General features: G+C 36.8%; 1 protein-coding gene and 1 long non-coding RNA gene across 2 annotated transcripts; both read right to left on the bottom strand.

Moving 5' to 3' along the window:
* Positions 1–5777, bottom strand: LOC108680326 (ras-related protein Rab-18-B). Its single transcript, XM_018169132.2, has 5 exons — positions 5550–5777; positions 4964–5081; positions 4521–4712; positions 3795–3920; positions 1–2066 (listed from the first exon to the last, which is right to left on the bottom strand). The coding sequence occupies exons 1-5, from the start codon at positions 5618–5620 to the stop codon at positions 1944–1946; spliced, it is 630 nt and encodes a 209-aa protein (XP_018024621.1). The 5' UTR covers positions 5621–5777; the 3' UTR covers positions 1–1943.
* A 2621-nt stretch (positions 5778–8398) lies between these two features.
* LOC108680279 lies at positions 8399–11817 on the bottom strand. The gene is made up of 2 exons (XR_001931418.2): positions 11695–11817; positions 8399–11113 (listed from the first exon to the last, which is right to left on the bottom strand). It is a non-coding gene; the product is annotated as an uncharacterized LOC108680279 (long non-coding RNA).
* Positions 11818–13065: the final 1248 nt, after the last annotated feature.

Here is a 13065-nt window from a genome sequence, read left to right as displayed (position 1 = left end):
TCCGTCTTGAGCTCGTGTATTAGTAATCTCACTACAGTAGATATCATATTTAAATTCGTATCCTTATATTAAAATATCACACTATACCCTAACTTGCATCAAGTGAAACTTAACGTTAGCCGTTAATAATCAGATGACTTTCAGAGTCAACTTCAACAACTTAATGTGTGAAATTTTAAGCATGTCATCTTTCAGCCATCATACCTATTCACGAAAACTCAATTTCGATTAAAATAGAGGTAATAAAAACGTTCATGATCAATCAGTACGGTTATTGAACAAAGAATTCGATATAGGAGGACACTGATCTGTCAATGTCGGTTGAGGTTATTAGTAACAAATTACTGATGGTTTTTAACATAATATTAAGAACTGCATTCAATATTACACGTGTGAAAAGAACCCTATTGCGCAATTCAGCTAACGAACTCACTGACAAGCAAATCGACTCGAAAGTAGGAAATTATAAATTGAAGCTGGCATGAGTTTGCCACGGCAGTACCAAAAGACTTAGCATGTTCGCTATCGTAGCTCACGAGAACTTGTTGCATCTGCAAACAAAAACTTGTGTGTTCTAACATCAAAATGTGATAGAACACTTCGATAGAGTAAAAATTTTTCAACCATGTCATTAAAGCTTTCGCATTAAAATCAATAAAACTGCGCTGAATAATCCATCAATCCTTTACATTTTTGCCGTAGAACAAAATTCCTTTCTGATTTTTCAACTCTCAACATTAATAGCATTACCATAGTAGCAGCATAGTATTTTTAATGCTCAACAGATAAACAAGAGGTACACATAATAACTTTGATTATAAATACAAGGAGAGAAAATTTAGGACTAACTAATTAAGAGCGACTTCAAACACCACACGAACAGACGTTATGTTTTCACCGAGTTCTACAAAGGATGCCGTATTACACACATATATGTTCAATTCTGATCATGGTTGCAAAGGTTATTGAAAGGAATTAACATATATCAATATTGCATAGAAAAGTAACCTAAATCCCATATATTTTATTATGAGCAATATTTGAAATGGTTTGAAAAATGGATTGAATAAACTTGGAAAACGTGGTTGTAAATATGAAAATTTCTCCCACAGGTCTTGACTAAATGAATCGCCCGTTTTCACGAGTTGATCATTTCCTATTGATATCAATCACAATGTGTACATATTTTTCAGGCTCGAATGACAACCATTCAAGAGGTGACCGGCTAGTAAGAGGTGACCCGAAAATATACCTCAAAATGTGATACATAGTCACGATAAATAATACAAGGTCGAGTCAAACAAATCCTGAGATATTCTCATCTCAATGCTTTTACCCCAACAGTCATTAGCACATAACGCATACAAGTTAAAGCATAAAATCTCTCTTCGGAATAACATAATTTCAACTACAGTTTTAGTACACAGCAATTACAAGGTTAGCATAATACCATAATTTATTATAATTTTTTAGTGATCTACAGTGCACTTCAAAATTAGAAGCCTATTACAAACGCAAGCAGCAAACACAAACTATATCGGACTAAGCATTTATTTCTGAACATTAAAATGTATTATTAAAATAGGTCGTTTTCCAGACTCTCAGTATATGACCATATAGACAAGGTAGGGAAAACGCTGGAAGATTGCAATAGAAAAATACTCCAGAACATCAAAAAAAAGCTATATTTAGTGATGAAATTCGGAACCCAAGTATGAAAGGCTCTTGAACTCAAAAATCTCCAACAGACACCAAATACAAAACATGTATGATATAACCAATGCTTTTAAAAGAATGTGTCACTTGCAATTAAGTGACCACGATTCATTTCGTCCTACAGAACGAAATTGGTAGGAAATAAAGTGTGCATATGCAGGAATAGTTTGTGGTGAACTGTCACCGAAGACTCAAATTCGTCCAATAACGGTCAGCTGTAACATAATCTACACAAGGGAGCAATAGCCACCACAGCTCGACTGTTGAGCAGCAGTGTCTTCTCTGGAGACAGAGAAACCTCCACCCTGACTCCTGTTGTCAACTTCCCACAGCCCTGGTGTCTGCAGGATCTGAAAAAATATTTTCATACAGCAATACTACTTTAACACGTTGACTACGATTGCTTCATCTTGAACAATTATTCCATTTTTTGTACTTTTTTTAAGCAGGGTTGCCGGACGGTCATTTTTTCCGGACAAATTCCGTGACTTAGTTTTTCTCAATTGCGTTGGCAAGCTAAAATTTATGATAGGGGTACTTCCTAATTAAATTTTAAATACTGCAATAAGAAAATAAATGGAATTTTTATAGCGGAACCTACAAATAAACTAGTATACATGGAATTATCGGCCTTTTTGGCCTTTTTTGTTCTCGGATTTGGCCGATTTTAGGCAACCTGAATTATGTACCACTACCTCCTGGAGAAATACATTTCGTGGTACACATATGTACCAATACGTAGTCAACGTGTAAAGATTGAACCAGTAAAATTTTTATGCTGTGTAACTAAGATTTATAAGAACTGTACTCCAGCTCAAGCAATAGGTAGTGATATTGCCTAATGCAATAGCAAAAAAAATCGTTTTTTTTTGTGGTAGGTAGGTCCCAAGTAAAGAAAATGCAGACTAGTAACATTTTAGTTTTAATGAAGCAACAAAGAGGAGTGGGAAACCAAATTTTGTCAACTTCCCACAGCCCTGGGGTCTGCAGGATCTGAAAAAATATTTTCATACAGCAATACTGCTTTAAGATTGAACCAGTAAAATTTTCATGCTGTGTAACTAAGATTCATAAGAACTGTACTCGAGCTCAAGAAATAGGTAGTGAGTGTTCAAAAGTGTTCAAAAGTATATTGCTTAATGCAATAGCAAAAAAAGTGTTTTTTTTAGGTCTTAAGTAAAGAAAATGCAGACTAGTAACATTTTAGTTTTAATGAAGCAACAAAGAGGAGTGGGAAACCAAATTCATTAAAACCCATCACATAAAAAAGGGGGTCCAAAAGTTAAAATAAGCATGCTTTAGCATCCCTGGTAAAATCAAAAACAGATAATAAACTGACAAAAAAATAAAGAGGAAAAAGTTAAATAATGGAAAAGGTTTTCCTTTGGGATCAGTGGAAAAACTAAAATCAGTTTTGCATTCTTTGGATAAGCATCAATGACAGTGATGACAGATAGCTCTGTAATTTTTCAAAATGCTACGTTCCCAAAATGAATTTCAGTACAACCTCCAAAGTCATGACTCCTTTAACTCCCATAATGCAGCCAAAATTTGTTTTGGCTGCATTATGGGAGCCTGACTGCCCTAACTACTCCTATGAAGCCTGACTGTTGCTTACTAGATGTTATTATCTCCATGCACAATCAATAAAAACTTTTGAGCTGAGTTTTTTAAGAAAAACTCTTTCCCTTTTCATACTTCACGTGTCACATCTTCGAGTGTGTTGCTAGTGCCTAACAAGTACCTATTCATTATCATTAATATTTTAATTAGGTAACAGAAATTTTTGATGAAATTAGTCATCAAAGTTCATAAAATAAGTAGCAAGTGGTGAACTTTTCAACGACATGGAATACTTTTGAAAAATCAATACACAATGTTCAATACTACCAGCCTAATTTACACTCATTACCAAAGTAAGCAAATGTATCTTTTATTAAAAGTATTACCTATTTAAATTGAATTGAAAGTAAATTTAAACAATGCATATAACTGCCTTTCTTAATCAAATTTTAAAAATAGTACCTATTTTACAATTATATGAGATGCTATCAAAACTTTGTATCTATTATTCTCACCTTTTGAACTAACTCTTCAAATGCACACTGAACACCATCCTGTGTTTTTGCAGAGGCTTCGATGAACAACATCGCATGACGACGAGCGAATGCCAATCCTTCCTCTCTGCTTACCTCTCGACCAGGCTGTAGAATATTAAATAAATATAGTAACTATACAATTCATTCTTTAATGAAGCAAAACCTAAAACAATTTTGTAGAGTTCTTTTTAGCGCATTTTCTCATTTATGGAAGAAATGCACTATTGTGCTCGCCATGTCCGTCTGTCTGTCCGTCCGTCCATGACCTCAAGTTTTCATCGACAAGAAAATGCTCTCTCTGTCACTCACTGCAGAGTGCTGAGTTATATTTTTTATTGTTTGATAGAAACAGAACTCCCAATATACTTTGAGAAAAAAGTTACAAACTATTATTATATACGCATCCCACCACACTTATGGAACACATTCATGAGTTGAACATGAATCCATAACTATCCATTCAGGTTGCCTCTTATAAAATATACATAGTATATGATCATCATATGAATATGATCATACAAATTAAAGAGTTCTGTCCTATGCAATTCATAGACAGTATGTTCTGATTTTTTTTTTGTTTCAAACTGTAATCACCAGAAGACCTAAAAGATGATATAAAGTTCACTGAAATAGAATATCATAAACAAATTTATTGTTTATGAAATCCTATTTCATCAACAATTTTACTCTTATGAAAACTCTCACCTTATCAATTTTATTGCCAACCAGCATTCTAACCAAGTTAGGCTTGGTTGCATAAGTGTCAACTTCTGACAACCACATATCCAGTTTGGAGAATGTGTGTCTGTTAGTAACATCATACACCATGATCACGCCCTGGCCACCACGGTAGTAGCTTGGAGTCAGAGTACGGAATCTCTCTTGACCTGCTGTGTCCTGCAATTTAAAATTTACATAAAAACCATGAATAAATATTGGTAATCCTAAGCAGACAGGGAAATTGATTATTCATTAAATGTATAAAAAACCTGCTGGTGAAGAATATTGTATTATAATGTAGAATGACACAATAAAGTTGTTCTGTAGATTGAAAACAAGATTTGTTGTGTATAATGACAGAATAAAGCCAGACAGTCCTGAACAGTTAAAAAAATTATTGGTATAGAAATTTCACTGCTCAAACACACCCAAATTGCAAGTTTGGTACAGTTGCCTTCCACAGTGAAGGTCTTGACTTTGAAGTCGACTCCAATTGTTGCACTCTGCTCTGGATCAAATGTGTCATCCGTAAACCTCAGGAGCAAACTGCAATACACAAAAAATGAAAAATACACATTATTCAATTACATGAGAACAATCCATCAACTAACTTTCATAAAAAGCCAATTTCTCAAATTTACCACATTCTTAACACGTTGACTACATGTTGGTACATATGCGTACCACGAAATGTATTTCTCCAGGAGGTAGTGGTACATAATTCAGGTTGCCTAAAATCGGCCAAATCCGAGAACAAAAAAGGCCAACAATTCAATGTATACTAGTTTATTTGTAAGTTCCGCTATAAAAATTCCATTTGTTTTCTTTTTGCAGTATTTAAAATTTAATTAGGAAGTACCCCTGTCATAAATTTTAGCTGGCCAACGTAATTGAGAAAAACTAAATCAAGGAATTTGTGTACTGGGGAGCATCAAGCATGTATAAAGTACGGTACTCTGGGCTCTGGAGCAACAAAGAATAATTTATATTACTTTTGTGCTAAGCTCAACTTACCTAGATTTTCCAACACCACTTTCCCCAACAATTAGAATTTTCAATGTTGTTATACACTCTGAATCCTGCATGATTCTGTTGAACTGAATGCCAATTACTGAATTAGGAAAAAAATCAATCCAAACCAAAAGAAAATGATCATAAAAAATTTGTCTGTTAGAGGTCAATCTTTCTCCAATGTAAAGCAATTTGTTTGTAATTCAAATCTATTTTTATCATCAAAATTAAATAGAAAAAACCCAATCCAGTTCAAGGTTCTCCATACCTAAGTGCTAAGTCATCTCTCTAACATAAATATATTGTACTAATGTAGGACTGGCTACTTTAAATACTTGAAACTATTAGCTATTTTTATTTTGAAATGTCTAATAAGGCATCCTTTTATTCCTTTTGACCTGACCTGAGTCCTGACCCAGTCCCAAGATAGTGAACTAAGTGAAGATTATATTTTTATTCTGGCTGTATTACTTTGCTAAGTGTAAGTCAACAGCTGAACAGCCTGTTTGCAGCCAGCGCGGGTGGAGCAAATTGAAATGTATATTGTATGTTTAATGTTAGGGCTATGATCTCTTGGGCCTTGGTCAAAAAGAAAGGCAATTATTTACAGCTACAGGAATAACTGAGGAATTAAAGTATGCCATCTAACTGTTGACTCTGACAGACACTCTGTTGTGCTTAGTTGTAGCCGAGTAGCCCGACACTTTTTTAACTTTAAATTTTAAAGCAAAACTCTCACACACACAGACATAGAGCACTAACACTGCCACTGCCACTCTCACTCTGGTTTCTGCGACAGCCGACAGTGAGCACAGACTGCACAGTCGTGCACAGACTCATTCTCAGTCAAAACACATAACTCAAAGGGTAAAATTTGTATGCCAAATCATAGCCACAGTCTCACACACAATTCTAAACATTATAATAAATGACCTAAATTTTACATAGAATACAATTGAGTGGATAACTCAGCCCAAACTCAGGCCCAAAGCAAGTAATTTTATGTCTAAAAAACTTCGATGTTCGAGGTCAGCTGATTGCTAACCATTTCCTTGTCCTTTTCTCAAGTCACAGTAACACGCAATAAAAAAATGTCATGTTTACTAAAATCCGGATTTGACTACCTGAATATTCGCAGTTTACCAAATTATTTTATACTGTAAAACTGTAATGTTAGCTAATTCACGAGTCATATTTTTCAATTAAATCATAATTTTCTCTCTACCTTGGCAACACCGAATAGAAAATATACGTTTTGTTCATTAGATTATTTATGAGATTTACTCCTGAAGCGCTCCATACGTTGCATGGGTATTATTTACATTATTATTCATGTACTTATTATTAATTTTCCATTAACACCTTGTAACATATTTTCACTCTAATAAAAAAACTCAGGTAAAATTCCATTTAATTTCCACCCATGTTTTATGTGTTGGTAATGACTGGCACTTTCCACGCGAAACCAATTCAATTTTGAAGTAAACAGTCCCTTTCTCAGTCCAAATATCACGTTTTTCAATCGCTGAAAATATAATCGACCTTATTTGAACACTTCAAAAGTTGAAGCGAGCTTATTGGTTTGTGTGTCTGTTTATATAATGTATTGAAACAAATGTGCCCGACGCAAAATTGCATTCCCACAACACTACGGCGACAACCTCTAGTAACAGATCCACATTGTTAACTGAAAGTAAAAACCACACAATTTTTGCAAGTCTCTTCGACTGATTAAAATATTTTCAAATTAAAAATTTATAATGCTGACACCGTGTTGTACTATACTAATTTCATGAGCCTAGTTGCTTCCAAGCGAAGTCGTGCGATTGGTATACTTAAGTTGCACAACACGGCATACGTGTGCTCCCGCCTCCCTGTATGCCGACGACACAAAAGTTTATAACACAGTGAAGGATGCGTCAAATAAAGCGCAATTGCAAGATGATCTTGACAGTTTAGTTAACTGCGATGAAGCAGTTGTTTGTTGCATGCTGTCGTGCGCCCGAATCTAGAGTTTGGTAACGTTGAGTGGTCACCGAGATTTGAAAAGGACAAAATATTATTATAGAATGTTCAAAGACGTGCAACAAGGATAATTCCAGGCTTGAAGGGCAAGTCCTATGAAGAAAGATTAAAGATTATGAAGCTTCCGTCTACTTGGGGACCTCATTGAAGTATACAAGTACACCTATGGTTTATACAAGGTCCCCGAAGGATTACTAGAATTTGAAACAAGAACCAACACCAGGGGCCACGGCTATAAACTAAAAAAACTGCGCTGCAACTTCTCCACGCGCCAACATTACTTCTCGCTTCGAATCACCGACATGTGGAACAGCCTCCCCGATTACGTCGTTGGCGCTTCGAGTATGAACGACTTATTGAACGCGTTCAAGAACAGACTAGATAAAGCTATGGAAAATATATGTTCAGATTTTAAATGCCTAGCACCATATCGAACCCGGTTGAAGTATAGTAGCTATTTCAAACTATCGTCAGTCATGAAAAGATCCGGTCAAATGACACGATTTTAGATCTTCTGTGAACAAGTCACGAGAAGGAAAAAAATCGGCGACAGGCCACATCAGGCCTACACTTCAGCGCCGACATCGCTATGTTATGTTATGTCATCACCCAAAAATAACCTCTTGGATATTTCCATCATAAAGTTTTAATTTAGAGATGAGAGACTATTGAAACTATGAGAATTAAGTTGATTCAGATTGTATTCACCTCTTCAAACTATTATTCTTCCATCTATTGATAAATTTCCTTGTATAATTCCTCTTGATGTTTAAACCGGCTAAACTTTATTCCACGCATTATGTGATGATGGGATAGAAAAATAAATCCTGATTATATACTTTTATTATGGTAAATATACACCCGCTAGACTCCTAGAGCAATGTTGAATAAAATGAATCTGCACCATAAGTTCTTCTAACAATCAATCATATCAAACGTAATTTTGTGCTTTAAATAGGTACAAAAATAAATTACACACAAATAACAGTAATGGTAACAACACTACAATGCTGAACACCTTGCAGATCATTATCGTGATCGTGACACATGACACGAGTTGGACGCCTCAAAAGCCGTGATCACGATCGTTACATAACAACGTTGGAGGCTAGACGCCACTAAGATCGAGATCGTGACATGGCGAGTCTTGAAGGCTGAACGTCATAAAGATCGTGATCGTGATCATCACAAATTGTAACAGTTGGACGCCTCAAAAGCCGTGATCACGATCATTACATATAACGCTGTAAGCTAAACGCCACGAAGATCGAGATCATGATCGTGACATTGCAAATCTTGAATGTTGGACGTCATAAAGATCGCAATGGCGATCGTGACATGATGACAGAGGCTGGACGCCTCATACCAGATAAAAATGCTGCTCTGCTCGCATGTTCTGGCCACGAGTTCAATCCTCTGCCCGAGCAGTTGGCCAGTTAGTCACTTTTTGTTTAGAAACAATTATTGTTTTGCAAATGAAACCGAGTTGGATCCGCAGTATTAAATATTCCAGCTGTAACTTCATAATGCACATTTGGGAGTGTCAGGGAATCCTGCAATTTTTTTAGCGTTCTCAGCGGTGAATCGAACGAGCTTCACCTTGAGCTTCACCATCCCATTGGGCCCTCAGTGCGGTCTTTATTCCCTCCACATCTGTTGCCTCATCTGGGATATCTATCCCCTGTCCTTCCTCATGTGGTGATATCTCCTGTTGCTTCCCTGATGAGAACTTCCTGGAAATGTTCTTTTTATCTTGCCATTCTGGCCTCTTTGCTCTCCAGCAGCTTCCCGTTTTTAATCTTTACGGCTGCAGTTTATCTGGGGGCTGATACTCTATCCTGTCAGCCGCTTCACGATTCTGTAAAATTCTTTCTGTCTTCCGTCTTCCGCGGCGTTCTGTGTTCTCTCTGCTTCCTCCGGCATCCACCCTCATTTGTCTTCTCATATACGCTCCTCTTCACGTCCCTGTCCTTCTCCCTGTACTCTTCTCTAATTCTGTTTTTAATTCTTTCTGATCGGATACTTTTAATCCTTGTCTTGTTAATTCTTCTCTAATAGATCACTCTCCATGCGTTAGTGCTGATCCATGGCTTGTTCTCCCATTTCTTGTAGCCGAACACCTCTTCTGCCGCTTTGATGTAGGCATTTCTCTGCTGTCCCCATACCTCCTCTATGTTTTCGCTCTATTCCATGGTCGTGTCCAGCTTGTTTATGACTGCCTCGCAGTTCTTGTTCCTCGCCTCGTAATTTCTCAGCCGTTTCACATTTAACCTCGGCTTTACATTGTTGCTGTTTCTGTAGGTACTGAGGCGCAGCTTGATGTGCGTCCACACGAAGTAGTAATCGCTATTGAAATCAGATCCTCTCTGTACTGCGTGTCCAGGACTGAAGATCTCCACTGACCGTTGATCAGGGTGTGGTCGATCTGATTCTTTACTTTTCCATCTGCAGATACCCATGTTGCTTTGTGGATGTTCCTGTGGAGGAACATCCACAGCTGTTAACAGTGTGGAGCTGTTATCACAAGTCCATTCAGCTGGCAGAAATCGTATTATAGTCTTTCTCCGTTATCATTCTGTGTCTCCGGCACATGCACCCCCATCGTCCTCTCATCGTTCCTTTCGTCGCTTCCAGCTTTAGCATTGAGGCCTCCCATTCATTTGAGGTCTCCCATTCAGACGCGGAAAATCTTCTTCAAAACACCATCAGTGTCGCAAATCTTCTCGGAAATTCACTAGGATTGCACAGAGTAAATCTCAAACCTTTGATGGTTGCCACTCTTGCATGGTGGAAGTGCCGAAAAACGAGTGTTGCTCGCGACTGACTTCTCTTTGGAGTCATCTCCGCACATGCGATCACAGTTGGTAGATTTGCAGTCTCAAATCTTCAAAATGATTTCATACATAAGGGCCAATGTTACATCACCCAAACGTTTCCCCGCAGCAGCAGTAGTTGTGTAAATGCGCGAGTGGGTTCCATAGATGTGGACTATACCAGACGCTTCAAGATTTTCAATGCAGATCCGATGATTAAAATCTTGTGTTCTTCAACGATGTTACAGATCTTCACCCATCTAAATCGACGACGCAGAATGACGTCACTCGTTCACTAAAACCTTGTTGGGAAAGCCGAAGTTCGAGGATTTCGTTGATGGCGTTCTCAAGCGCCGACTCGGCGTCGGGACCGCTGCACGCTAGAGCAACCAGAGCTCTTCGATCCCTCGACTTAGTTTTATTTTTGCTTCTATATGATGAATAAGAACCATTACGGTTGGATTTTTCAAGACACGTAGAACCTTTGTCGTTCTTTGAAGATGAATAAGAACAATTACAGTTGGATTTTTCAAGACACGTAGAACCTTTGTCGCTCTTTCTGTTCACAAATTTTGGTCTTGTAGTGGACCATGTTGAAATGGAGCTACACGACGCTCTGCTTGCATTATGATGACTTGGTTGACAAGCCACCGAAGACGGACTGATGAGAACGACAGGGCCTTCGGTAGCTTGAGACTTTGGTGTCCGCTTCGCGACTCGTTTGATGAACTGTAAAAAAATAACATCAATGTTAGAGTTTGCACTGGATTTTGTATCATGAAGTGAGCAGAGTATCCAAAGAAAAATTTTAACACGCCATAGCCGACCAGACATAAAATACTCAAAATTTTGAATCATATCTCAATTTCCATTCATTGATTCCTAGAATTGATAATGAAATATCACTTTTATTTTGAATAAATTTATCATGTTTGATTATTATACAGCTTCACTCCCTGGATGTTTGAAGCGAGCGAGTGCTATGGAAATCATTAATTAAATAAACATTATTCACAGGCAATCGGATTAATAATCAATTTACACAATTAATTTAATTAATTGTGTTGTGTTTAATTAATTTGTGTTGTGTAATTGTGCTTTTAATTAATTGTAATTAATTAATAATTAATTTACACATTTCCATTAATTAATAACACACACTTTATCTTGCAAGAGACGGGCAGAGCCAAAGCAATCATTTACTTTGACTGTAACAAAAAATATAAAACGAATAATTATATCTTGTGATGAATAATATTAATACAGCACAAAAAATACTTAATCAATACAATATCATCACAGTTTCTTACCTTGCACACCCGGGCAGCTACCCTCAACACAGGATGAAACGGCATCATTTTCCTTGTAAAAGTTCCCCTCTCGGTGAAGCGTCAGAAGCTAGGAACAGTGACACTTTACTCACATACACTACCAACGTCTGTTGCTCAACTGACAGACGCTCCGAGCTGGCGGGCTTTATATACTCAGCCCCTCTGCTGGCGGCTGGGCGGCACTTGATCACGCAGCGTGGGAACGACAGTCTAGAGAGGGACACACGACCAAAATGTCGCACTCGTAATCGTTAAAGATAAGAGGCAAAAGTGGCCGATCACTTTACGATACTTTGCAGCAATAATACTTCAGTCATTTGTTGTCATTTATGTAATATGGCTTATGATTAGCCCAATTCTATTATCGTAGTTACCGAACAGTTGATGGTCGTAAATGTTGGATCATTAGAGAAATTGTCATAGTCGACTTAAACGATATTTACTAACAATGTTTTTTCAAATAATTGCAGCTTCATTTTCACTATAAATACTATGAGCTTATTTGTCAGAAAAATATTGCGAAAAAGCAATTTAAAATGTGTGCTAACACATTTTAAATTGCTTCTTTCAATTGAAATTGCTTCTTTTCAACATAGTTATGCATTTTGATGCAAAATAAAAATACAGAACAGTCTATACAAACATAAATTTCAAATCGCTCTTAATATATGAAGAAACTTAATACGCAAGTTGCCCTCGAGTTAAAAAAAAAACGCAAAATTCAGAGCAAAATGTTTCGGAACCCAGCTCCATCATCAGGTTCAAAACTTTAATTTTTGTTACGGGCAAGCGGTCACAAGACTGGAATTACGCAATGTACGCATACAGGCAAATATGGTTCACTAATTTCAATTAGCAAAACAGAAGATCCAAATTGACACCGAGGAGATTAGGCCTAAATGGCCAGAAAAAGTTATATAAAAACCTTTCAATTATTGATTTTATTTTAATTTTAGATCAATGTGTTTTTAATGAAACTTAGCGCAATAAAATAACAATTAACTATCATCTCAACCGTATAAACTTTTTTCTGTTAATTATGCGTGGATTGTTGAAGTTTTGAACTGAAGATGGAGCTGGTCTACGAATATTTTTTATTGAAATAGTGCTGAATATTCTTGGAATTTTCTTTAATTTGAAATTCTTGATGAGGAGACTTGAAGACCAACGCAATCAACATAGATTTAGTATAGAACCCTGTGCAAGCATCAGTACATCTAAGCAAATAACGTCGTTACTATTTCTTTTATACTAATTCTTTTACAGGGATGACAACACTGATTGTCTGAACTGGTCTTCTTCACATGCAGATGTAGTTGAAAGTTATTACCTTTCACCGTGGATTTATTG

Source organism: Hyalella azteca, unplaced genomic scaffold (genome assembly GCF_000764305.2).
Source record: "Hyalella azteca isolate HAZT.00-mixed unplaced genomic scaffold, Hazt_2.0.2 contig16811, whole genome shotgun sequence".
In the NCBI taxonomy this organism is placed as follows: domain Eukaryota; kingdom Metazoa; phylum Arthropoda; class Malacostraca; order Amphipoda; family Hyalellidae; genus Hyalella; species Hyalella azteca.
This window is presented reverse-complemented; position numbering and strand designations above follow the sequence as displayed.